The sequence below is a fragment of the Malurus melanocephalus genome, unplaced genomic scaffold (assembly GCF_030028575.1).
Source record: "Malurus melanocephalus ecotype Western Australia unplaced genomic scaffold, MMel_1.1 scaffold_170, whole genome shotgun sequence".
NCBI classification, from domain to species: Eukaryota; Metazoa; Chordata; class Aves; order Passeriformes; family Maluridae; genus Malurus; species Malurus melanocephalus.
In genome coordinates this window covers 1,169,212-1,196,235 of record NW_026623402.1, presented here as the reverse complement: position 1 = coordinate 1,196,235, position 27,024 = coordinate 1,169,212, and the positions used below count along the sequence as shown (strand labels likewise).

The following is a 27,024-nucleotide window of genomic DNA, read 5'->3' as shown; positions in this document are numbered from 1 at the left end:
TTTTTTTACAATTTTCAGGTCTTTGTGTTGATTGAGAAGCTATTCTATTTTGTTAAGAAAGTTGAAAAAAAAAAAGAGGCTCGTGCCTTTGTAAAGAAACAAAATAAAGTTTGTACTTGGTTTTTTAGAAGCTYGGTGCCCATGTTACCTTTGTGGGGACAGGGATGGGTTTCACCCTGATGGACACTGGTCCCTCTGGAGGCTTCTGGGGAGGCAGGAAGCAAAGGCAGAAGATGCTGGCCCTGCTGAGGGTTCCCCCTGAGCAGCCAGGCTGGATTTAAAGGCTCAGCCGTGGTGGTGCTGCCCACACGTCCTGAGCACATCAGGGCACAGCTCAGCACTGAGGGAGCTGGGGGGACATTRTGCTGATTTGAATGAGGCCACATAGCTGAGGGGGGCTGGGGTCAGAYTTTGGGGATGTCCCTGGGCCTGGCTGGGAATCCATTCTCTCCATGGAGAGAGACTCATGACTCAGTTGGGGTGGGGGCACTCATCTCTCTCCATGGTTTTTGGGGGGAGCCATTCCTCTTTTCCCGTGGGACATCCACCTCTCAGCATCCTCCCATGGCTGTGGGTCTGTCCAGCCAAAGGGTGGCTCCTGCCTGTGCCCAGCCATCCGTCCCTCGCCCCCAGTCTCCCCTTCCCACTCCCTCATCTCGGGTTCCGGGGCTCCCCCTGCTCCCTCACTTGGGGCACTGTTACTTTCCTACCAGTTTGGCCCCCTTCCCCGAGAAAAACATGGATCACAGACCCCCCCCAAAAGTGACTCCTGCAGTGATGGAACCCAGGGCCGTGGCCAGGCTTTGGGGACAGCGCTGGGTGGCTGTTCCCTGGCACCATCAGGAGCTGGTGACACTGTGCTCTGTGCCACACTGCCAATGCAGTGCAATGGGGACACCATCAGGGTGGAAGGAACATGTCCTGTTTCCTTTGGTGTGTATGGCATTGTCTGCAGCTGGTGACCTGTGGTGGCTTGAGGGGACATCACATCAGCACAGGGCACAGTGCTTGGGGACATCCACCCTTGGGGACAGGTGGGGACACGGCAGTGCCATGATAGCCAGCTCTCCCTGTCCACACAATCCTGCTGCAGCCCAAAAGGAGCCCCAGTGTCCCACACCAGCAGGATTCTGGGGTGGGGATGGCGCCCACAACGGAGACAGAGGAATCCTGCAGGAATTTATTTTAAAAACGGGAGAGAGGCACCCATTTCTCCTGTGACTGGCRTGGGGACAGTGACCCCGCATGAGCAGTGCCAGCCGGGGACCCCATGCCAGGATGTGTCCCGTGCCTTGGCGTCCCTGGCGCGAGCCATTGCCAGCGCTGCTGCCGTGTCCCATCCCTGTCCCTGTCGCCATCCCCAGGGCCCCTGGGAACGGAAGAGCGGCGGCGGCAGCATCTGTGCGGGCAGCTGCCTGCCCTGCCTGCCCTGCCCCGCGCCGCCGCCGTATAAATAGAGGCAGCGAGCGGCAGGGAGCTCCTGGCAGCCACCATGAAGGGCCTCAACCTGCTCTGCTGCTGCGTGGCCTCGCTGCTGCTCCTCAGCACCGCAGGTACGGCCCCACGCCGGGCTGGGGACACCCCAGGGGGCTCTGGGTGCCCGGGGGGCTGTGGCTGCTGGCGGGGCTCTGGGGTCCCCACGGGGCTGGGGGTGTCCTTGGGGCTGTGGGGACTCTGCGGGGTTGTGGGTGCCTCGGGGGCTGTGGGTGCCCAGGCTTATGGGGTCCCATGGGGCAGTGGGTGCCATTGGGGCTGTGGGAACCCCACGGGGCTGTCAGATCCCCATGGGGCTGGGGGTCCCTGCAGGGCTGTGGGTGCCTGCAGGGCTATGGGGGTCCCCACAGGGCTGCAGGTCTCTGTAGGGCTGTGGGCTCCTACAGAGCAGTGGGGACCCCAGGGGGCTGTGGGATCCCTACAGGGCTGTGTGTCACCACAGGCTGCAGGTGTTTATGGAGTTGTGGGGACCCCCACAGAGCTGCAGGTGCCCATTGGGCGGTGAATGTCCGTGGGGCAGTAGGTGCCTGTGGGGCTATGAGCACCTTTGAGACTCTGGGTGCCTGTAGGGCTGCAGGTTCCTGTGGGTCTGTGGGTGCTCAAGGGGTTGGGGTGCCTTTGGGCTGGGGGTGTCTGTGGGAGCCCTGCAGGTAGAACTGTGGGTGCCTGTGGGACTCAGAGTGCTGGACAGAGAGCTAAGCCCTGGAGCAGGACAGGATGGCAGGGGTGCAGTGGTCCGGTCTCCCCAGCAGCTTTTCCAGGGCTGCAGAGTCACCCCCAAATGTGCAGGGAAACGTGTTGGGGGGCTGTGGATAGGTGGGGATGGTGGGGGGCGCAGACTGGGATCCTTTTTACAGAGTCAGGATGGGCACAGGGGCCGCGCTGCCGCTGACATGCCCGGGGTCATTGTCACCTGTGGCTGCCGTGGTGCGCTGATTTTGGACTGTGAGATCTTGGGGGGAGGAGAGGGGGGGGCTGCCAGGGCGCTGGGGATCTCTGAGCACCCCAGATCCCCTTGCCCGGGCTGTCCCATCCCCACCGAGCGCCCCGCTGCCCAGCCGGGTGTCCCCGGGGCGGCGCGGCCGGGTGTATCGCTGGTACCCTTGCTTGCCCTTGAGTTAATTCGGGCCGGTTCTCTGGCTGGCCGGGCTCCGGCGGCCGCGCAGCCGGGAGGGGGGCGGCTAAGAATGGAAACAGCCGTGTAAGGGGACACTGAGGCCCGGCTGCCCCCCCAGCCCGCGCCGCCGCGGCCCCGCAGCACCCGCAGCTGCCGCCTGCCAGCACCGGCACCCCCGGCCCCGCCGAGTTTTGGCCTTTTAAGGACATCTCGGGTCATTCTCGGCAATGAATGGGTTTGGGGGCCGGMGCCACACCCCGACACAGGTGGGGTGATCTCCATGTGTGTGGATGGAGGTTGGAAAGGTGTTCTGTGGGCACGGCTGTGGCTGGTGCCRCTCCAAGTGGGGCTGGTGGCCTTGTGGGACATCAGAGGATTGTCACCGTGGTGGGTGACCAAGAGCCCAGGTGCTGCTTTTGCTGAGGCTGGCATGGCACAGGACTGGGATCCCCCATCTCAGAGGAGGCTCTGGGGCCAGGAGGTACATGGGGGTCCTGCAGCCCCAGGACCAGCCCTGAAGTGTCTCCTAAATTCCCACCTGTTTATTGAGGGTCGTGTATTTCAGTACTGTAGGTTTCCAAAAAAGCCCTAAGCAGAGGCACGTCTCCTGCCCGTGCTTTTGCTCCTCAGGGACCAGYGGGATTTGCAGGATGAGTTTTACTTTTCCTTTGGCGCCAAGCTGAGCTCTCAGCCTCAGCTCTTTTGGGGTGCAGAAAAAGGCTTGGAGGGTGTGTTTTTTTCCATTTTTGGGACATGGCTTCCCACTCAACCCCTGCTGGTGTCTGTGGGGCTCTGGGGATCATGCGGGGCTGTGGAGCTGCAGGTGCCCTTGGAGAGAGAAGGGGGTAGGAGTCCAGTGGAGAAGCAGGGGCTTCATTGAAACATCATGGCAAGGTGTGGTCCTTGGGGTTTGGTGGCACCTGGGACCGCCAGGACTCTGCCACTATTCCCAGAGGTCAGGGGTGGGAATTGCCCTGTGCCTGCGCTCTTACAGCTGCAGCCAAAGCAGCTCATGGCACACATGGCCAGGGCTGGTAAAACTCCACRGTGCTGCTGGCAGGGACCAGCACCCATCGTGGGGCTGGGCAGTGGCTCATGGTGAGGGCACTCAGCCGCTGCTCCATCTGCTCCTGCCCAGGGGAAGGTCTCCTTTTCCCACCTCACATCTCGTGCAGAGCCCAGCCAGCCCCTCCAGGCTTGGGTGGCCCCTGTGGCTACCAGGAATGGGCCATGGAGATGCTGGCAGGGCAGTGCCCAGCACTGTGCTCAGCAGCTTCGCCCTGGGGAGCCCTTGGCCCTGCAGCTATTATAGATTTGCGTGGGAAGGAAATTCCAGGCCATGCCATTACTGCCTCTGAGCTGAGAGAGGGCTTGGGGAAAGCCCTGGTGCAATGGTGTCCTCCTGCAAGGCACTGCAGGGCTGGCACCGACCCTTCCTGGTGACAGCACGGACCTTCTGGGAGTCCTCATCCTGCCTCATCSTGGAAGGTGTCACCTCAGGGTGAGCTCCATCACCATGTTTCATGGCATCTTGGGGTGTTACTCATCTCCCATATTGTGTCACCTTGGAATGTGTCACTTTAGGGTGGGCTCCACCTCCCAGGTCAGAATACCTTGGCAGTGGGACCGTGACACCTAATGTAGGCTCAGGGCTCCAGGCACAGCACCCATGGGGACGACCCCCCGACCATCCCAGGCCAATGCCCCCCACAGTGACCAGAGAGGGGACCCCTGTGTCCCACTGACAGGGCAGAGTGGCTGTGCTGTGACACCCTCTCCATCAGCCATCCTTGTCCCGCTGGGTAGGAGACATCCAGCTGGACAGGAAGGCCAGGACACCTCGCTTGTGCATGGTCCTGRTGGCACAGGGGCACCAGCAGGTCTGTGGGATGGCACCAGGCTGGCAGGGCTGTGTCATGCCCAGGGACAGCACTCTTGCCACCTTCCCACCATGACCCACTCGCCAAGCCGGTGAAATCCCAGCCTGGCCAATGGGTCAGGGTGACCAAATTCCAGCTGGAATTGCCCRTTCCCTGGGCACTCAGGAATAGCAGCAGCCCCGGGGCTGTGCAGGACTCCACRGAGCTATTTCCAGCCCACAGGGACATTTCCCTTGTAAGTGACAGCTGGAGGGAGCCGTGAGCTCCTGTGCCYGTAGGGGCTGCAGGAGGGGCAGGGGAGGCTCTGGCCGGGCACTGTGAGCCAGGACGGGGTGTTGGCAGTGGCAGAATGGCCCCAATGCCAGCTGGGCACATGGCACRACCCTTGGGGTCACCCAGCCCTGGGGACGGCATGGAAAAGGGCTTGGAGCTGTGTGACTCTGTCCCTGCCTGGGGTCCCCAGTGCTGCCAGGTCAGACCCCAGGGCTGGGCACCCCTGCTTGGCAGGGCCAGGCAGCGTCTGCCCTGACATTCCCTTGSATTTGAGGATCTTGTGGGACATCGGGCACTAGAATCCAGGCTAGCAAGTACAAGAGGTGACTGGGTGACCAGGAATACTTGGGATGACCCAAGGAGGAAGGGGAGCCAGGGAGTCTCATCCTGAGTGGACAGAGGATGTCCCTCAGGGACGTCCCTGGGGTGAGCTGGTGAAGCGTCCCATGGCTGGAGGCCAGGGGATGGGAACAGCGGGACCTCTTGGATGTCCTTCCTCTGGGAGAAGGGACTTTCCCAGCCCCAGCCATGCCTCAGCCTGTCCCTTGGGTCCCCCAGCACTCCCCCAAGCTGCAAGGGACACTGCGGGTGGATGTTCCTCGATGTGCAGTGTGACATCTGCCTGTGCCAAAGTACCTGATGTTTCCTGGCTGTSTGCTCACTGATGGACTCAGATCTCCTCAGCCAGGAAGCAGCAGGTGCTTCATCTCCCACCTTTCTCATCTTCGTGTCTTCTGCAAGCCAGGGGTTCAGGGTTCCTGACAGACCTTTAGGGTGGGGAGACAGTGGAATAAACACCAAAAAAAAAACTGCGGCAGTTATTCCCTGTTCTCATCTCTATTTAGAGAGCTCCAATCCTTTTAAAATTCCTTTGGTAGAACCTGGTGAGGTTTCTTTACCATTTAATAATAAAAATATCATATTTTTATTATTAAAAATAGATGTTCTATCCAATATCTTATAGGAATCAAATCACTACATAACTTTTCTAAACTAAACCTAAAATCTTTTGTACAAATGAGGTCAAGTTARTTTGATAAAGCTGTTTCCTAGACCTCCCTCCACATTAAGAACCAGGACTGTATTTGCTTTATGTTCAAGTTTTGGGATTATGAAGTCTCTGGGATGTGATCATGTGCCTGGGCATCCTGRGTTTTGGGGTGCACAAGGGAGAGACACCCCCACCCTCAGCCTCATCCTTGTGCTTGTGTCCTCTGGGCTGCTTGAGGGCGGGACACTTGCCTCTGAAGGTGTTGGCCTGGTTGACTCCAGGCTGGAGCTGGAGCTGGAGCTGGAGCTGGAGCTGGAGCTGGAGCTGGAGCTGGAGCTGGAGATGGAGATGGAGATGGAGATGGAGATGGAGATGGAGATGGAGATGGAGATGGAGATGGAGCTAGAGATGGAGATGGAGATGGAGATGGGCTCCCACCTGCTCTGAGTCCTCAGAGCTCAGGCAGGGCCACGAGCTGGAGGAGCACGAGGAGGATGGCTCTGAGTGCAGGCCATGGGGACCCCACAGAGTCTGGACRGCAGGGACATCACCATGAAATGGGGTTTCCCAGGAAAGGAGGGGTTTGCAGCAGGTCCAGCTGGAAAGTCCTGGGAATTCCCTAACAGCTTCTTTGTGTCCACTCATTTTCCATTAAGTTTTAAAGGGCTTTGCCAGAATAAAGGCAGGGCTGGCTGTTTGGGATACGAGGTCCCGCCAAGACCCCCTTGGGAGGACAGGAGGGGCACAGGACTTGCAGGAGCCAGTGSATAATACCCCAGGGAAGCAGGGATTGGGATCCGGGCAGGGGAAGGGGGCGTGTGAAAAGTCATCCCCGCAGCCCTGCCATGGCCGGCCCCACGCTCAGGGCTCCGATTTCTGCTGRAGGGGGAGAGTGTCCCTCCAGGGCCACCTGTGCCCATCTGTCCCTTCTCCCCATCCTCCTGGAGGATCCGTTTTGCCCTCAGGTCGTTGCCGTTCGGTTCGTRCCGGTGCAGAGATGGAGGGGACACCGTGATGTTCAGCCATGCCCCTCCTTCCCGCACAGGAAGGAGCTCCTGGGTGCAAAGCACCCACGCCATCCTGTGGCACCCAGAACCGCGCCGTGGGCTCTCCACCCTCGCTGTCACCACCTGGGAAAGGGTGTCCCGGCATAAGACAGAGTGGCAGGGGCACTGCAAGCCAGGGACCCGCAGGGAGGTCAAGTCCCCGAGGGGAAAAGGGCGAGGTCTCCCCTCCGATGCCACCCATCTGCTTGGCACAATGCAAGGTGTGAACACGGGGAGCCCCGGTGTCACTTTACACCGTGGCTGTCCCCTCCCGGAGCCCACAGGGGGCCCCAGGTACGGACGTCACCCTTGGCTGGCAGCGGGGCGAGGGGCTGGGGCCAGCGGCCGAGGGGGCGGGGGATCAGCGGGGCTGCTCCTCCCGATCCCCGGTACAGTTGCTSTGCCGTATTTTTAGCCTCCCAGGGTGTTAAGCCCGTAACCTTCGGCCCATTTTGCGCTCATCGGCCGGCCATGTGCGGGTCAGCACAATTCACCATGGATCGGGAGACCATGTAGGGAAACAGGGAGAAGGAGGTGGAGAGGGGATAGGAACTTTGTGGAAGACCTTGAAGGTCACAGGAAATAAAGCCTGTCACCGGCACACCAGCAGGGATATCCCCATGSCAGCGCCTGGGGGATATTTCCCTTTTTCCACGAGAGATGGCTCATGGTGGGTACTGGCATTGCCGTTGTGCCTGGCCATGGTGGCTGGAAGCCCATCTGGGTCAGAGGGGACACACAGAGCCCAGACAAAGCCCTTAGGACTCTCAGGGTCTCCTCTGCCTGATCCTGTCCTCCTCCTTTGCTTTGACCCTTGCTCCTCTCCCAGCCTTCCAGGTCACTATTTTGGGGCCAAACTGAGAATGTCAGCTGAGGGGACCCTCCAGTGACCCAGGCTGGTTCCCAGGCCACCAGGGCAGGGAGGGGCAGGTTGGCCCCCAGCTACTTAGGGCTTTATAGGTCAAATGTAGAAATTCCCCTTCAAGCAGCTCCTGCAGGGACCCAGAGGTCCCGCAGGAAGGTGACCTGAAGGGCAGGAGCGGGAGGGAGGAGGGTGGGAATTGCCCACAACTGCTTCCCTCCATCTGGGAGCTGAACTGGGAGCCTGGAGGCACCTGTGAGCCATGTGCCAGCAGAGGACAGGGAGGTCAGTGAGGCCAGAGCAAGGGTGACCTGTGYATCCGGTTCAGGCAGGGCTCGGGGCTGGGACAGCGGCTGCAGCTCTGCTGTGCCAGGGAACTGAGAGCCACTGACAACGAGGGCAGACTGGGGTCAGCCTCTCCTTCCCACTGCCCGCTGCTGGCATGCCATGAGCCTCCCATTGCAGCCTGATACCGGCTCACAGCCCCACCAGCTCTGGCACTGTGGAGACATAACCACCCTCCCGGCATACCCCGACACGGCAAACTGGGTTGAGAGGTTTGGGGCTGGCACCGCGCTGACCCCAGCCCTGCTCCTCCTGTGCCAAGCCCAGCGAGCTCCAGCTTTGCCAAGGTCCAGCTGGACACAGCCCTGTGGCTCCCACACGGAGCCGGAGTGGAGCTGCCCATGCCCAGGGCTGCCCGCTCTCCTCCTGCAGCCTGGGTGGAGGTGGCCTTTTTTCCTGCTTGGCATCTGCTTGCCAGCTGGAGTACAAAGGAATTATTTTCCTCTGAAACGCTCCCCTGGCACGAGACGTTTGGGGGGATTATTTAGACTAGCAGCAACTGTTTGTAACGGAGACAGTATAGCCATGATCTTTTATTTTTGGCACCCGCTGACTGATGTTAAATTGCAGTTGGAGCCTATGGAAAATACGGATGGATTCTCCTGGGCCACAGAACACGCTCATTGTGTCCCCAGCAGCCGCACGGCATGGCACATGCTTTCCCAATGAAGGGACACTCACAATAAATAGCTCCCAAGCCCCGTGGCCAGGGTTAGGCCCTGCCTGTGGAAGGCAGGATCCCACGCTGGGCAGCCCTTCCTGCCAGAAAGCCCCTTCCACCTCCTTCTTCTTACCCACCACCCACAATGGCTGGTGTGATGGTCTCTCCAATCAGGGCTGGGGAAAGACCCTTTTAACCTGCCAAGTGCCCACAGACCTTCAAAAATTGCTATTTTTACTCCTTTCTCCATTTTTAGGGCAGCTTTGCCGCCTTCCTGCAGCGCTTTGGGGTGGACAGCAACCCCAGTGCCAGGCAGCCTCAGCCGGTGGAGCCGTAGAGCCCCTGCCAGCTCCGCTTTGCCCCCCACAAACACATCTTTGCACCCAACTTCTTGCGACAGGGACAGAAAATGGAGCTGGAGAAGGCTTAGGGAAGTGTAACCCTCTTGGTACCAGCCATGACTCGTCCCTCAGGGCCCTGGCGGGTGCCTCGGTGGCCGCGTGCCAGCGCGGGTGGGACTGACCGAGCTGTTCTCATCGTTTAGAGCCGCGCGCCCCCGGCACGGGCCATGCTGACGCTGCTGCCGAGAGCCCCCTGCCAGCCACGGAGCCCCGGCTGGAGGAGAAGGCAGCTGATGGCAGCTCTGAGGAGGAGCAAGATGGTGGCACCGCCAACACCTCTGTGCCCGGCACCACCGAGGAGGGACGTGGAGAGGGGGAGGAAGAGCCAGTGGGCGGCCTGAGCGGGGGCCTGGGGCCAGGGGACAGCCGGACAGAGGAGACCAGCGAGGAGCAGGGCCAGGAAGAACAGAGCTCAGGGGAGGATTCCACGGCAGCTCATCATGGAGGGAACCATGGGCCTGGCACACAAGGTGACATCCATGCCCAGAAGGATGAGGAGGCTGGCGTGGAGAAAGGARGCTCTGTGGAGGAAGGGCAGCTTGGGGAAGAGCAAACAGAGGAGTCAAGAGCATCTGCTCCTGAGGGAGAGGAGGAAAGGGATGAGCAGAGCTCAGAGGAAGATGAGCAGGGAGAGTCTGAGGAAGGTGAACATGGGGAGTCTGAGGAAGATGGAGGCAAGGAAGAGTCTGAGGAGGAGGAGGAGCAGGAGGAGCAGGAGGAGGAGGAGGAGGAGGAGGGAGAGTCTGAGGAGGAGGGAGAGTCTGAGGAAGATGGTGATGGGCCAGAGAATGAAGCTGAGGAGGAGGACAAGGAAGCAGCCAGCACTTTTAACAAAAAGAGCCACAGCAAACCAGCAGCTGCTGGCACAGAAGAAACCAGGAATGGCCCTGCCAGCTGCCATCAGCCACCCTGTGGGGATGCAGCAGAAGACCCACCAGCAGCAGAAGATCCTCCAGCAGCAGAAGACCCACTGACAGCAGTGCAAGATCCACCAGCAGTGGAAGACCCAYCAGCAAAAGAAGATCCACCAGCGGTGGAAGACCCACCAGCAAAAGAAGATCCACCAGCAGCTGAAGACCCACCAACGGGGGTGGAAGACCCCCCAGCAGCAGCAGACCCCCCTGCAGACAAGCCCCCATTGGCAGAAACAGAGGTCCCCAGCACCTCCCCAGCCAGCACCGAGCCCCGGCACAGGCAGATAGGTTGGAGTCTTTTCTTGTGGGTGTGCTGTAGCGGCGAGAGTGACCTCCCATCAACGCGGCGGAGCTGAGCTTGGCACGTTAAACCTTGCCTAGTGCATGGCCCTCTCYTAACGCTTGTGCTTCCCCACCGCCCCTAACTACGCTCTGCAGCAGGATGCCCATCATGCAGGCGCTCAGCACGGCAGTGCCAAAATCGGCTGACGTTCCCCTTACTCCACTCCAAGTCCATGATTGCTCCTCAGGGATGTGGATAAAACTTTTAACCTCCAGGCCCCTTTCAGCACTTGCAGATCTCTTAAAGACTCTTTATCCACTGCCCACAGAGTCCTCCAGGCCCGTGGCTCACACAGGGGCAGGATGCTCCCAGGATGGTGGGGCTCCTCTCCACCAGTTCTTGGCTCGTAGGGAAGGTRTGAAGAGCTAATCCAGGCCAAAGAGCTGCTGATGCACCAGCCCTGCTCAATCAGTGAAAGGCTAACTAAGGGAAAGGGACACCCCCCACCACGATTTCCTAGAAATATTTGTAGACTTTGGCCCACAGGTTGGGCAGCGACCTTCAGACCCAGATTAGTGTTTTTGTTGTTTTCATCTGTAACGTCCCAGCTCACAAAGCCTCCCATTTTTCCCAAAGGGAAAACCCAGTTTGGTCTCTGTGGCTTCACTTGGCAAGTCAAAAGGTCTTCCTCAGCCCAACACTCAGTAGATGCTCAACACAGTCTCAGGGCTTAGTGGTGCCCTGCTTGACCCCGGTGTCCMCAGATCTGTCTCCAAACTCCTGCTAAAGTTCAACCCAGCTCCCCTTATCAAAAAGCTCTTGGAGGCTCCTGGTGTGCCAGCACCTCCATAGCAAGGACACCTCTGTCTCCCTGTTTTGGGAACACCGGGGTGCCCTYCCCCAGTGGAGGCAGCTGCCTCATGCTCCCAATACCTGGTGCAGAGCCATGAGGGACCAGCACAGTGCAGAGGGCTCCAGAGGGATATGGAGGCAGAGGTGGCAGAACTGGGAGGGAACAACCGCGCTGGCAAAGGTAGGGCAGCCAGGGTGGGTCAGGCTGGCCTGTTCACCCAGAGCCAGAGCCAGAGCCAGCCCCAGCCTTGGCACCCCTATCTCCAGCTCACCGTGTAGTTCTTGAGGGGAGTGGGCAGACAGAGGTGGCAGCACAAAGCCTGCACTCGAGGCCGAGCCCCCTGGAGCTGCAGCTGCCGGGGGAAGCACTGGGGCCCCGTTGGGCAGCAGCTGCTGCGTGCGCTCGAGCTACATCCTAACMCTGGGAGCCCCTTCAAGGCACATCCTTCGCATTCCCGCGAGCAGCCTGCCCCTCCTCGGAGCCAAGCAGTTGCCCATGACGCTTCCCCCAGCAGCCACAGCCCAGGCAGCCTCCGGGGGGGCCCTGTGCAAAAGGGAAAGCACATGGTGTGCCAAGGGGCATGGCGTCTCTGCAGGCTCGGGGTGCGTGACCCCCATGCCCTCTCCCTGGCAGTCGCTTGTGTGAGCTCCTGTGTGGGCTCCCCCCTCCAGCAGTAACAGGTCTCCTTGCTTTCTCCTCCAGAAGAGGTTGAAGATGCCAGCGAGCCAATCAAGCGTGACCGGTCCCACTTGGAGAACACCCTCAAGCTGAACGAGGAAAAACCTGCCGATGATGTCTCAGGTGAGAGGGCCATGCATGCTCTGCCCTGTATGGACAGGATTTTCCTTCCCTTATGTCTGGATTTTAACCTTGCCTCTTGTTGGTCTGGGAATGCCAGATGTTMAATAACAGCCCTTTGGCTCCTCTTGGGTTAACATATTTTAGGTATTCTAAAGACATCTCCGAGGGCATACAAGAATTAGGAGGGTAGAGGCTGGAAGATGCAGATGGTGAATCAGGCACATCCCTGCTCAAATAAACCTGGAGCAACTTGTAACAAAGAGTTGGGATTTTTATTCTAGTTATATATTGGGTTTTGCTGCTCTAAGGCTCGCTTCTGCTGGCCCCATGGGAAGTTTGGGCTGGAAAGGCAGTGGTAAGAGACACTGTGGAAAAACCTCCTCCTTTTACTATCAAGCAGTTCAAAGGCCATGCCAAGGGGCCCTGGCACCATGGTGGAGGGCTTTCTAGGATCGTGAGTTTCGAGTGCTAAACAGCAGTTAGGAAGGATGCTCCTTCCATCAGCTGCTGGGAGCAGATAGGGACAGTGACCAGTGGGAAACATTACCAGGGGAGAGGCATCATTCCAGCTAGGGTTGGAAGAGATGGTAAAGCCCGTCGCATCCCACTCCTCCACCATGAGCAGGACACTTTCCATTAGACCAAGTTACTCCAAGCCTTGTCCAACCTGGCCCTGGATACTTCCAGGGATGGGGCAGCCACAACCCCTCTGTGCAAAATGTGTGACTGTGATTAGTTTGGCCAAGATTTCAGCTGCAAGCCAAGGGCCTTGATCCACAGCTGGGCCACTCTCAGCACCWGCAGGGAGTGTTCCTCCTGCAGGGAATGCCCCCAGGAGGGGCTCACCCAGAGTGGTGGGGTTTGCCTCTCACCTGCCCCCATGCTTTGCCCCCCAGGAGTACTGCAGCGGCTGAGGAAGATCTACCACTCCTCCATCAAGCCCCTGGAACACTCCTACAGATACAACGAGCTGAGGCAGCATGAGATCACAGGTAATGCYATGGGCACTGGGGTCTCCGGCACCACCAGGTCCTTGGGATGCAGATAACAGCACAGGGAGCAGATTGTGGAAAGACTTGGATAGTGTGTCTTCCTTTGCAGCTTCCCAAGGAACCTATGAACACACTGGGCTTAGAGGCCATACCCTAGTGAACCCAGCAGCAGGAATTCCTGCCTCTGCCTCAGCCCATCTGCTGTCAGGGCCATCTGTGTGGGCTGAGCATTGAGCCCTGCCTGCCTCGGGTCCCCCACCTGCTCAACATCAATGCCCTGTACCCCTGCCAAGCAGAGATCATGGCCCAATGAAATAGGCTTGGCAAGGAAGCTCAGGACCTCTCCGGACTAGGGATGAGCTTCCTGGGGGTGGCTGGTGCTGGCATCCTTCCTGCTGGATACAGGACACAGCCATGTGGTGTAGGGTATTCCTCAARCTCCACAGCCTTCACTCGCCCTGAGACTAGGAGTTTCCAGCCCTTGGTGATCTCAGGCACACTGGATGGGGTGAGCAGGTCCCTGTGCCCCTAGCATGGCGTGGCTGAGACAGGCCACACGTGTCCTTCCAGAAGAGCAAAGTGCAGTCCTGTCCCAAGATGCTCACAAGCTACAGAAAGTTCTTGTGTCCCAGGAAACACAAGTAGCCTCATTTTCCAAACACAGATGGCTCAAACCCAAGCCCGACTTCCCTATTCACTGCGGTGATTCTCTGCACCTATTCAAGCACAGAAGCCAGGGCCAGATGTCTCCTGAGTATCCAGGGGATGCTGGAGTCCCTGCTGCCAGTGTCCCAGGGCTTCATGCCCACATCAGCCTCTTGCCAAAGTCCTGAATTGTCTTCCTTGTCTTGCACTGTGCCTGCCTCCCCAGGTGTCCAGGCTCACACCTCCTGGAGCCATGCCCTCCCTCCTGGTGAGGCAGGACCAGAATACACCCTCCCCACTGATCTTTCTTTTCCCACAGGCCCCACACTCAGCTGGGCAACCCACTGGGACACATCCCTGTAGAGCAGAACTTCTGCTTTCCAGGCACCCCCACTGCAACTCCTAAGCCTGGGTCGGACATTCSATAAGCAGACTTGGACATCTCCCTACCCAGACAGGCCATCTCCAGTGCAGAGCCAGTAGGGAACACAGGGAAGTTACCTTGGGGAGGGTAACTAAGGATCACAACAACATCCTGACTGTCACCCCATGGCTGCTGGTCTGTCCCCAGGCAATACCCCGACCTCCTCTCCGAGCTGCTCTGGTCTGTGTTGATGATGATTGCTGTCACCTCAACTTAGGACACATTTTAGGAGGATGTTTGGTGTTTCAGGGGCAGCTGGTGGGCTCTAACCCCCTCTTTGCTGTTCACAGCCAGAGGACGCACCCTACAGCTTCAGTTCCCAGCCCTCAGGYCATCCCACCCTATGCTTAATCCATCCCATGCCCAAGCAGCCACCTCCCTGCTTTCTTTTAGGGGTGAAACAAGTGTTTAAGTGTTTCCCAGACTCCTGCTGGTCTACCCCCTCTTAGCTCCTGAGGAAACAACCATTAACCCTCATGTTTTTCCCACCCATCTCAAACCCAGCTCCTGAGCAGGACTCACTTYGGACAGCAGGTCTTGGTGTTCCTCCCAGCCTCAGCTCAACACTCCATGGTCTGTTCTACCTCACTGTGAAGAATAACTTCCCCTCAGGCTAATGGTCCCCTGGTCAGGTCCCAGCACACCCTGCCATGTCCTACAGAGCACCCTAATGGTGCTGTGACCCTGGAGCTAGTGCCCTACAGTCCCCTCCTGGCCCCCAGGGAAGGGCACAGTGATGCTGCATTGCCCTCAGTCCTTGTCTCAGCTGTATGACACCCTGGCTATGCGCCCCTCCAAAATATTTCAATGGATACCAAAGTCCTTGAAGGATCTSTGACAGCTCAGCCATACCCTGGCACACACAGCCCCATCTGGAAATCTACAGCTCAGCAATGTGCCTTTCATACCCACAGATCCAGCTTTTCCCAGTCCCTCATTAGCAGTGTAATCAGAGAAACCTGCACATTAGTTACAGGGTTGGCCCAAGGAACCCTCTTGACCTTGGAGGGCAGGTGAGGACACAATGGAGCTCAGGGAGCCTTCTCAGCACTTCCCCTGCACAGTGCCCCTGTCCCAAGTGGGTTCATCGCACCAGTGGTGTCCCTGCAGGCTGGGAGGTGCCCCCAGCTCCCCGCTGTGCCCCCTCTCCACAGTGGGGGGAGGCTGGAGGGCACAGAGCTGCCGGCTCAGCTGGCTGGGAGGAGCAGGACAGCTGGGAGAGCTTTGGGGCAGGCCTGTCATGGAATATGTGTGACCTTTGGAGGTGTAAGCCAATATAGAGGGGTGCCATGGCAAGCACTCTGGCCCCTCCATTACGTGGCAGCCTTCCATTTTGTCTCCCTTCCCGTCGGCTCTCTTCACTGCAGTGTAATCCAAGGAGTCCCTCTGCTCCCCACAACATGTGAAAACTCCCGTGGAGTCGAGTGTCACCTGTCCTGTGGGAGCTGTGGCTGTCACCATCAATTCTGACTTGTCAGGGTGCATCTCAGAAAGATCCCACGCACCCTCTGCTTAAGCCTGGCAGATGCCATTTCCTTCTCCCTGCCTGCCACCCTTCTGCCTCTCCGCTCTGCCATCCCACGTGGATGCAGACACGCTCTGGCTGGGTCCAGCTCTGCTTGGAGGGACTATCCCTAGCTGAGGGTGAGGGATTCTCCCAATCCAGCCATGGGAAGCTTGCTGTGAGGTCATGCCAGGTTGTGGTGCATGCTGGTGACCCTAATTACTGACACATGCTAATTAGCAAGTGTCCCTGTGTAGGAAATGACCTCCCAGATGCCATCACCAGCCACAGGTGACCCCACCACGGCCGTTGTCAGGACACTTGCTGGGTTGGTGGCTGTCTAACCCTGGCTTGTTGGGCTCTGTGTGCTCAGTGGGCGATGCCAGGAAAGGCAACAACCCCACAGAGCAGAGGTTGGGGTGCAGGGCCCCTGAGCCACATCCCCACCTTGCACGGCAGACAGGGGTTCAGTGAGTGTCCTGGGAGGTGCAGGTCACTCCCAGGCTGTAACTCCTTGTCTCCTGCGGGGAATGTGGCTGTCAGTTCCCTCCTTGTCCTGGGCCACACCCAGGCTGTGGCATCCCTCCTTGGACTCACGGTTCCTTTTCTCTCTCCCCGTGTCCCTCGCTAACAGCTTACCCCGGACGCACCCTGGGCTCCTCGGCCACAGGTTGGTATCGCTGCCTGCTCCCTGCATGCTGCCGGCGCTGCMTGCGCTCTGAGCTGCCCTCTGGCTTTCCCGGGCACTGTCCCAGCACAGCCGCGCTTCCCAGGCACGGAGCAGCCCCGGTACCCACCATCCTCACTGGGACACTGTCCCCAGCCCTTCCAGAGCCCGCACTTGTCCCGGTCTGACCTCGTGCGTCCCGACAGCCCATCCTTCCTGCAACYCCCACCTCGCCAAGGCTCTGACACCTTTCCCTCATGGTTTAAGACTGAGAGGTAGCATATTCTCTGGCCAGGGTTTAAAGGCATTTCTGGTAGTCTTGAGTGGCTGAGGGAGCTAGGAGGACTCAGTCTGGAGAAAAAGAGGCTCAGGGGGGACCTTCTCACTCTCAGCTCCCTGACAGAAAGGTGGAGCCAGGTGGGAGTCAAGCTCTGCCCCCAGGGAACAAGTGACAGGACAAGAARAAAGGCCTCAAGTTTTACCTGAGAAAGTTTGGATTGGATATTGGAAAAATTTCTTCAGAGAAAGTTTGTCAGGTCCTGGGACAGCTGCCCATGCAAGTGTTGGGATCCCCAACAGCAGGGGGATTTTAAAGCCATGTGGATATGGGTTAGTGGTGTCCCTGGCAGTGCTGGGGGAGCATGTAGAATTGGTGATCTTAGGGGGCTTTTCCAACCTAAACTATTCCATGATTGTAGGTGCTGGATGTGTAGGTTGATTTCTCACCCACAGCATGAACTGGGGGAGCCCAGCTGATAGCCCATCCTACAGAGGGGACCTCTTCCCACTCTTCACTCTCCTACATGCAGAAACTTTCSTGAATGTCCACCCTTGATCCCACAGCAGCTGTCCCAGTAACACGGGCTGGCCCCTGCCCAGCAGCCTCAGCCCCCTCAGAAGCCCAAGCTGGCTCCTCTCCCTGCCTATCCTGCTCAGGGTGTGCTGCCAAGTCCCCCCAGAGGATCAGGAGATAGGAGACAGTCCAAGAAATGCCAGCCAACACCCAGCCCTTCCCTGGGCCTGGTGCTCAGCCACGGGAACAATGTTCCTGCAGTGAAATCCCATTTTCCATGTCTCTCCTGTCCTGCCCCACGGCCACGCTGCCMGACCCTGCCAAACCAGGCTCCTTTGGACACAGCCATGGCAGAGCCCTGCCGGTGCCTGGAGAGCCCTGGCTCCCTGCCGTGCCGGCGTGCCAGCAGTGGGGAGGGCTGTGGGTATTTATAGCATATTCCGATAGCTGTCTTATCTCATCTYGGGTTCAGGCGCTCGCACACGTGCTGCCGGGCTGGGTGCAGGCACGCGGGGGGCACATGGGGGAGGCACAGGCCATCTGCAACCATGTGGGCTCATGCCTCCATCTGTGGGCACACGTGTCCTGAGGACACTCATGGATTTGGAAGCTTTGGGAGCGAGGCAGCCAGCCCTTCAAGGGCTGCTGGTGTGTGCCACGGGCACAGGGGTAGGACGGCAGCGTGGGTGATGGTGGGAGTGTCCCCAGGTGTTCCAGCCTTCCTGGGTGGCTTGAGGATGGAGGAGACCTTGGTGCCTGTGGCTCAGCTGGAAGCAGGAGAGGAAGGAGGTTGTGCCAGGTCCTCTGCTTAGCCCAGCACCCTGGGGACAGACTTGCACTTGGGGGAGAGGCCACCCCAGGCACACCTGCTGGGCTTGAGGACAAGGGGGGACAAGGCCCTGCCCAGAATTAATCATAGAATCATGGAATGATTTGGGTTGYAAAAGGACCTTAATGCCCATCCAGCTCCATCCCCTGCCATGGGCAGGGACACCTTCCACTATTCCAGGCTGCTCCAAACCCCGTCCAGCCTGGCCTTTGGCAGAGAGATGAGAGGGGAGATCCAGGGGCAACCACATCTTCTCTGGGCAACCTGTGCCAGGACCTCACCACCCTCAAAAGGAAGAATCTCTCCCTAAATCCCCTCTAACCCGCCCTCTCTCAGAGTGAGGCCATTCCCCTGTGTCATATCACTCCAGACCCTCATCCAAAGTTCCTCTCCAGCTCTCCTGGATCTGCTTTAGTCACTGGAAGGGGCTCTAAGTTCTTCCCAGAACCATCTCTTCTCCACCCCAGAGCAGCAGTACTTCCAACAAAGGGCAGCATGGCATTGCCACATGGAAAAACCTCCCTTGAAASCCAATGCTCTAGGAAAGAAAATTATTTGGACATTCAAACTGCTCCTATGCCCAGAGCTGAGCAGCCCAAGCAGACCCAGGCTCTGCGAGGGATGAGCGTGAGGCTCGTCTGAGCTTGAGCTGGGAACGAGCAGCCACAGGGTGGCTGGAGAGAGCCGCTGTGAGRAAGCTGCGGCCATCCCCGCCCGGCCGCCGGCGAGTCCCGGCTCTTTTCTGCTGTCCTGACCATCAAGGTGACCCAAATTGCTGCTCACAGACATGGCACAGGGACATAGCAGGGACAGATGCCAGGCCAGCACCCTCTCGGGTGGGAGATGCTCCCTCTGTCCCTCTGGGCAGCAGCAGCAGAATCCATACATGGCTTCACATCCTTGGAGCTGCTGCACTTTCTGCAGAGCTGCAAGTGCCTGGCACTGCCCACACCATCCATGGGGGCAGAGAGGGGCTGGAGGGGCTGTGGGTGACCAGGCAGGGGGGCTGCCCACCTTGCTGCCCACCTTGGCTCCACAGGGGAGAGGAGGGGATGTGCAGCAGAGCTGGAGCTCACAGGTGCCTGCATTCACACAGCCACACCTGGCCAGGGATGTGTTATGAAAGAGCACACAGGGACCCACCCCAAACCTCTGGCACAAGATCACAGGGATAATGGTAATAATAACAACCATCCTAACCTAATTAAAGCTGGCAAGAGAGCAGAGCAGCGGCGACAGTGCGGCAGAGGAATGATTAATAATGAGAGTCCAAGGTTTCAACACTTGTTTGGTCCTATGTGAGAAGACAAGGCTGGATTCCCGCAACTGCCAGGCAGGGAGTGGGGTGCGGGAAGAGCCATCCATGCCCTGCTTTGTGAAGGAGGGCTGAGCTGTATGGATGCAGTAGTGCCCCATGGAGAGATGTCCCCAGCCCATTCCCTTYCCCAGAGGTGTCATGGTGACCCTGTGATGCGCAGATGCAGCAGGAGGAGATTGGAATGCTCCCTCCATGCCCCTACCCAGGGCATGGCCAGATGGGTTCAGTGTGGAGCTGCCATGCAGTGGCCCTCCGACACCCTTGGGGCAGGAGCTTAGCACCAGGGCACTTTGTGGCTTCCCCCATCTTGGAGATGGATCCCTGGCTTGCTGGAAAGCTGCTGGCTCCTGCGTGGGTGGCAGCCATGGAGCACCAGGGACTCTCAGCTACCTCAGGGTAAAACAGCTCTGCCTTAGGCACAAGGATGAAGGTGCTGAGGGCAGCACAGCTTGGCCAGGGCATCTCCTTGCCTTGGGCCATGGGAGAAGGCTCAACTCCAGCTGAGACAGCAGCAACCAGCTCCTCTGGTGTCATCCATCCCCAGGCTGAACTCCTGCTGGCAACAATGGGATGCACCCTCTTCCACCTTGAGCACAGTTGGTTTCCACCAGCGGGAACTCACTCAGTTTTACTTTCATTCTCCTGTTTTGGACTCCATGCTCCTGTTTTGGACTTGAGCTGACTCGCAGGCTCCTGTGTCCTGGGAACAGAATGAGGGATGGCACGGGTCCTGGGCTCCTCTGGCTCCAGCAGCTGCCTACCTGGTGTCCTGGGGGCTGGGGTTCGAGCAGTGTGGACAGAGGCTGATTGCATGAGTCCTGTTTGAGCAGGGATTGCTCCTGTCCAGRGATCTCTGTGCTCCAGGACTGATGGCATGGCACAGGGACAAGTCACCATCCTCATGGAGGAAACTGTGACTTGAAGAATGTGAGATGCAGACAACAGTCCACCCTCCTCTTGCCTTTCCCCAAGCCCAAAAAGGGACTGTTTGTCCTCCCCACACGCAGCTGGAGGCTCACACCCAGGCAGTGACCTCCTGCTCTGTCAGGGAGGCATGGTGGAAAGGCGCTCATGGAAGCTGGCACGAGGCTCGCACCGCGCTTACCAAGCCCCGCGCCGCAGCGCTGCTCCCGAATCCACGGCAGCTCCCGAATCCACGGCAGCTCCCGAATCCACGGCAGCTCCCTCTGCACGAGGCATCGGCCCGGCTGTGGCATGGCCTCCTCCTTGGCACGACCCGTGCTTTGCGGCGGCTGCCTTCAAACAACACCCCCACTCCGCAGCCAGCCCCAAATTCACCCGGCTTAAACCACAACCAAACCGAGACAAGGCTGAAAAGACCTTCCAGTCCTCCGCAGTCTATGAAGGGGTAACGCTCGGAGCAGGTCAGGCAGCGAGGTGGGCTGTGCCGCAGAGCACGGGGCCGTCCCGCTCCCGCGGCCGGCGGGCGCTGCCTTGGCTGGCGAATGGCTGGTGGCCCCCGAGGGGCGGCTGTTTCCCCGGCAGCATCACCGCGCCGCTCAGATGGGATGCTCATTACAGCCGGGAGTTAATCGCATGGCGGCGACGGCTATTGTTCCTTCACTTCCTCTTGTTATTTCCCCTCTCCGCAGATGGGGAGATCACTTCCAAGCCTATGGTGCTATTCCTGGGACCGTGGAGTGTCGGCAAATCCTCCATGATAAACTACCTCCTGGGGCTGGACAACACTCCGTATCAGCTGTACACAGGTACCACACTCACTGCTTTGCCAAGGGGGTGTCAGCACCTGCATTTCCACCTCCCTGCAGTCAGCAATCCCTGGCTGTGTATCTTTGATCCCTTGTTACAGAAGGGATGTTGGCATCTGCTTCGTGCCACCTGGCTGTGGTGCCATCTGGAGGGAGAGGTTCCCCATCACAGCCTATCCCCCCTTCCAGGGGTGGAGGAGGGCATCTCTTCCTCAACATCCTCATCCGGCAACGCAGCTCTCACAGCTCCCAATCTCAACCCTGAGAGCAGCACTCATGTCACGGGGTCAACTCACCTTTCCCTTCTCCCCATCCCTCTTCATGTGCATYCAGCTAATTCACCCTCCCAGGAGAAAAGCCATTCACCTTCCCTCCTCCCTGGTCCCATGGATGTCATCTCACTGAGGGCAGATGAGGGCAGATGTCCAGCTTAGCGCTGTGATAATGAGGTGGTTCTCCAGGACACCTTGGGCAGTCAGGCCACTTCTAGAGCAACCAGTCCCCACAGAAAACAGCGCCACTGGCAATTTCCCAATAAGTTTGGGCAGGAATTTCATGCTGCTTGCCTTGCCCCTTCATCTCTTTAGAAGYGCGCGATGCTCCCAATGCTCCCAGTCTCAGGCCAGCCCTGTTGTGTCCATAGCCTGGCATGGATTTCACGCCTCTGCTGCTCCTCTCGTTGCTGCGCAGGAGCTGAACCCACCACCTCTGAGTTCACTGTCATCATGCACGGCCCCAAGCTGAAGACCATCGAGGGCATTGTGATGGCTGCTGACAGCGCCCGCTCCTTCTCRCCCCTGGAGAAGTTTGGGCAGAACTTCTTGGAGAAGCTGATAGGGATTGAAGTGCCCCACAAACTGCTGGAGCGAGTCACCTTCGTGGACACGCCAGGCATCATTGAAAACCGGAAGCAGCAAGAAAGAGGTAGGGGTTCACTGGGTTCATCTAAGGGATCCCAGAAAATGTGCTGTGATGATCTGAGGTGACAAAGGTGGCTGAAGTACAACAAAGAGTCCTGAGACACAACACAGGCCACCCAGGACAGTGGTGGAGTCACCACCCCTTGGGGGATTAAACAGATGTGAGGATGTGGGGACATGGTTTACTGGTGGCCACGGCAGTGCTGGGGTAATGGTTGGACTCAGTGATCTTAGAGGACTCTTTGAACCATAATGATTCTCTGATCCTGTGATTCGATATCTGCCCACAGCAACAACAGGAGCCTATGGCTAGCAGCAGGGAGGAGGAAGGTCTGGAGATGAGGGTGAGACAGACAGGCAGTCACAGGTCCAAACACCCAGAGATGGCCTTCCATGCCRAAAAGCTCTAAAGTGTATTCGGCATGTGAGAAAGAGGTTCTGGGCTACAAGGGAAGTCCGCTGTGCCTCACATCCCATGCAAYCCAAATGGGGATTGAGGCACAGCCAACTTGGTTTATCAATCCCTTGCTGAAGGGACTCATCCTGCATTGGATTTCTCTCTYTCCTCTCCTCAAGGTTACCCGTTCAACGATGTGTGCCAGTGGTTCATTGACAGAGCTGAYCTCATCTTCGTTGTCTTTGACCCCACGAAGCTGGATGTGGGCTTGGAGCTGGAGATGCTGTTCCGCCAGCTGAAGGGCCGCGAGTCTCAGATCCGAATCATCCTGAACAAAGCTGACAGCCTGGCTACCCAGGAGCTGATGAGAGTCTATGGCGCCTTGTTCTGGAGCTTGGCTCCTCTCATCAACGTCACGGAGCCACCTCGGGTGTACGTTAGCTCCTTCTGGCCCCACGACTACAACCCGGAAACCCACAGAGACCTGTTCCTCAAAGAAGAGATATCGCTYCTGGAAGATCTCAACCAGGTGATTGAGAACAGGATGGAAAACAAGATTGCCTTCATCCGTCAGCATGCCATCCGGGTGCGCATCCACGCCCTCCTGGTCGATCGCTATCTWCAGACCTACAAAGACAAAATGACCTTCTTTAGCGATGGAGAACTGGTGTTCAGGGACATTGTGGAAGATCCTGACAGGTTCTATATCTTTAAATCCATTCTGGCAAAGACCAATGTCAGCAAATTTGACCTCCCTAACCGCGAGGCTTACAAGGACTTCTTTGGCATCAACCCCATCACCAGTTTTAAGCTGCTGTCTCAGCAGTGTTCCTACATGGGAGGGTGTTTCCTAGACAAGATAGAGAAGGCCATCACCCGTGAGCTTCCCGATCTCTTGGGAAGCATCGGCTTGGGGAAGAAGCCCAATGTCCTCTCCTGCGACGTCACTGGCTGTGGCGAAACCCCAAAGAATCGCTACAGGAAACCCTAAGGTGATGCACAACCCAACCGTCCACATGTTCCTACTGGTGAATGAGCTTATGTCTTATCTGTCCAAGAAGCCATGGTTTGTTAACCCTTTGAGTGCCGTGCTGGCAAAGGCTACCGTACGATGAGGACTTTGAGTCATTGACATCGATGGCAGGGGAAGATGGGTGGGCATAAGAAAGAGAATAAAAACTGTGAATTCTTGACATTTTATCTTTGTTCTTTCGAGTAGAAGGCAATGTTTAAGCTGCAAGTATGAGCAATGCACGGGCAGGACTGTAGCTGCTTTTCCACTGGTGCCAAGAGTGCATGAAGAGGAATTTCAGCCTCTGCATCCCCGAAGCCACGAGGGAGCAAAAACAAGGGCACGGCGTGAGAGCACAGGGGAGAGCAGTGACACACTAACCCAGGCATCACTGGGAGCACTGGTTGAGGAAAGAGAAGCAGTGTCCCAGCTGTTGTTTTCAGGCACAAACCTGCTACAAATCTCAGCAAATATTGATCTTGTTTTTCTTTCCAAGACTTCTAGGTCACCTGGTGAGTTCTGCTTTTACTTAACAGCTCAGTTGATCTTCTGCAGCCTTCATGTGGGTGTTTGACTTAAGAAGGAGTGTTTGCAGGGGCGTTTGTAACTCCAGACAGGCAGCTGTGATGGGATTTGCAAGTCTATGTCAGAGGAAGAAACAGGATGGAAAGAAGCAGCCAGCACTGGCTGAGCGGTGCTGGAGGAGGAGGGCCAGCACTCCAAATCAGATGGTCCCACAAGGACATGTGAGCAGGGTTTCCTTCCCCTGGACCAGCACAGAAGAAGGCACTTCACGCCTACGTGTGTCACTAACCTCAAAACCCACACCGGCAAGTCTTGTCTGTGGACCAGCAGGGCTCTAAGGGTGAGGGTTTGGCAGTTTGCCTTTGTTCAAGTCCATGTTGCTCTTTTCTCAGCCAGCCCTCCGTGTTTTCRCGTTCTGTGGAGGGAGGCAGGAAGCGGGGTCATTGGCTATGAAGTTAAAAAGGTCACATCCTTATGCTCACCTGCTGATCTGTCCTCCCCAGGACAGTCCAGGCAGGTTTCTGGGGCCTGCTTTCCAAACTCCTCCCTTTTTAGCCATTTGTTGGCTCATCTCTGAGCATCGGTGCTCAGTCCTGAAGGAGTATTGTTTTGGAAGCACCCGAGTAGGGTGAGGTTCCCCATGGACAGCTGACCTTGAAACCTGGCCCTCATGGAGAGCATGACTGTCTGCCAAACAGGAGATAGATGCTGTCCTGGATGGAGACTGGCACTTTTCACCAAGGACCTGCTGAAAGTCCGTTGTCCTTCCTCCTGCCGAACACCCACAAGTGCTGCTCTCCAAGAAACCTCTGAAGAAAAGGGACTTATATTTGACAGAAGCAAGAGTACATGAAGGTGCTGGCTGAGGCAAAAAAAAGGCTAAAGGAATGAAAGAGGGAAAGAGAGAGTTGGGAACGGGAGGCTGTGTTRTGATGAGGAGGGTGTGAAGGGCAGTGGTCCATGTCTGCATGTGTGCACCAGGATGTGAGCTATGGCAGGAGGCCTGGGAGAGCTCCACATCCCGCAGGTGCTGCAAAGAAGAGGTCCCCTTGAGTCCAGGTGAGTTTAGGGGGATGCGGCCCCATGGACTTGAATGGTCCTGGCCTCTGATTCAAGGTAGGATGTTACATTTGAACTAATGAAGCTGAGACCCAAATCTACATCCAAGCATGGTGCAGGACATGGCTCAGGAAGAGGGATTTTGCCTACAGTGCCGAGGCAGCAGAGGTGCAAGGGAAGGTAAGCAGTGTCAGAGAGAGCAGCAATCAGAGCAGTGTGGAGAGAAGGGATGTGCTTTTAAGTACTGTGAGGTCTCAAACCTGCCCCAGTGCTGCTGCTTCTCTGCTGCCAGTCCTTCTTCCTTGTCCATGATCCTGCTGCTCATCAGTTTCCCTCTCCATTTCTCATTCACTCTCTTCCATCGCATGGGTCTGCATGCRTTTTCAAGAGCTAATGGAATAGAAGCACCAACAGAAACAGGCTGATGCTGTCACTGTTCCTGCTGTCACACCGTGTGTCACTGTCACAGAAAACAAAGGCCTTTAAACATTTTTATTTGCAAGCACTGTATTGCACCCTCTCTTTCTTTGTTCCTCTGTCCCCCTAAAGCCTGTGGGGTACCCAGGGCAAGGCCCCTGTCCTACAGGAAGTATTGTCCTTGAAGGCACTGTTACTCTGCTCTCAGGCCGCTCCCATCATTCTCCCCATCCTTTCTCTGGCTTCCTTTTACCTTGCTTGATTTTTCAGCCTTCATTGCCTCCTCTCCTCCCTTCCTCTGCCCTGTAGCACTTGCTCAGTGCAAAGCCCTGATGCCTATGTCCCGGATGGGACTCTCCTGTGACAACCAAACCCCTTYTGCTCCCGGATACGGTTCATTTGGGTTCGCTTTCCAAAGCCATGGCATTGGTGGTCTGTTTCCTGCTCCCTGTGACACACACTAACCTGGCTCCGTGCTGGCTCAGGGCGATGCCACCACTGAGATGCTTCCTCTCCCATGGATTGAAGTGGCTGTCAGTCCCAAGAGGACTGCAGTTCCCAGCCCAGCCATCACTGAGTTTTCTCAGGAGACCTCTGGGAATCTGGGAATGGAAAAATGGAGAACAGGGAGACATTTTCATTCTGCTGAGAAATCCCAACCTCCCCAGCATTCGGGGGGTGAACATGTTTCCCAAGAGCTTMGTGGGAGGGAGGGAGCTGGGACACAGGCCCTGTAGATGCCCGTGATCATGTGCATTGAGATAAAACTGTCAGCTTGAACATCAGCCTGTCTAATAAAACCTGGTATTTTCCAAACACACTCCCTGGAGACATTTGTTTTGTTTTCTCCTGCTGGTGTGGGAGAGAGTGCTAGGACTGGGGTGGCTGAGGGGGTGCAGCTGCAGGGAGCAAGGCAGGAACTCCCATGTCTTTCCCTGCATCTCAGCCTCGTCTCCGTCTCTTGCATGGGACCTGCTGGCTGTGCCTGAGTCATTTGTTTGCTTTTCCAATCTGTCTCCCGGTGCCATAGGCCCAACAGGCAAAGTGAACTTCAACTACTTTGTTTTGTGGGACAGATCCCTACTCCCACCTGCCTCAGCAGATGCTGTTTGGGGACCATGATAGAAGACAGGGCTCAGGGACCATGAAGGGGAACCCAGGCTTGACAATCACAGCAGAGGGCAGGGGGCTTGGGGATCGTGGAGCAAGGCAGGGATTTGAGGAGCTTGGAGGAGAGTGGGGACTCCAGGACCTTGGAGGAGGACAGGGGTGTTGGGATCCCAGCAGAGGGCAGGGGGTCAAAGACCATGGAGGACAAAAGGGGGTTTGTCCTCCTCCATGGAAGAGGGAAGAGGGTTGGGGACCACAGAGGATGACCAAGGGGTTGGGGACTATGGAGAATGACAAGACTACCAGGGAGGAGGGCTGGGATTTGGGGACCATGGAGGAGGACAGGGTGGGGGACCACAGTGAACAGCAGGGGCTCTCAACAACCACCCAGCAAGGGGCGGATGGAGGCACCCTCCCACTGGCAACTGGGGCTCATGCAAACTGCTCATTATAACCCTATTCCTGGCCTGTCTGCCTGTCTTTCTTTCCAACTATCTGTCTCACTCACTAATCAAAGAAGATTGTTCCAAGAAAGCTGGAAGAAGAGAAGGAATGTCTCACTTGGCTGTGGCTTCCTTTGGAAAGTCTGGAAAAACTGTGGCATCTCGACGTGCGTGAAGGTCTGCCTGGCGAGAAACACATTTTCCTTCCAAAGCTGCTGTAAAGATGTGAATCATGAGCCGGTAACGCTCCTGGCAGTATGAACCCCGATTCCACTGAGACRTAGTGCTGGCAGCGGCTCCGCTGTATCTCTTGGACGG

General features: G+C 57.4%; 1 protein-coding gene across 1 annotated transcript; it reads left to right on the top strand.

Annotated features, from left to right (window-relative positions):
- Positions 1-1,492: 1,492 nt before the first annotated feature.
- Positions 1,493-25,948, top strand: SRL (sarcalumenin). Its single transcript, XM_057372338.1, has 8 exons — positions 1,493-1,553; positions 9,214-10,272; positions 11,823-11,921; positions 12,818-12,913; positions 16,121-16,156; positions 20,707-20,823; positions 21,514-21,747; positions 22,320-25,948. Exons 1-8 carry the CDS (start codon positions 1,493-1,495, stop codon positions 23,129-23,131), a joined length of 2,514 nt encoding a protein of 837 aa, XP_057228321.1. The 3' UTR covers positions 23,132-25,948.
- Positions 25,949-27,024: the final 1,076 nt, after the last annotated feature.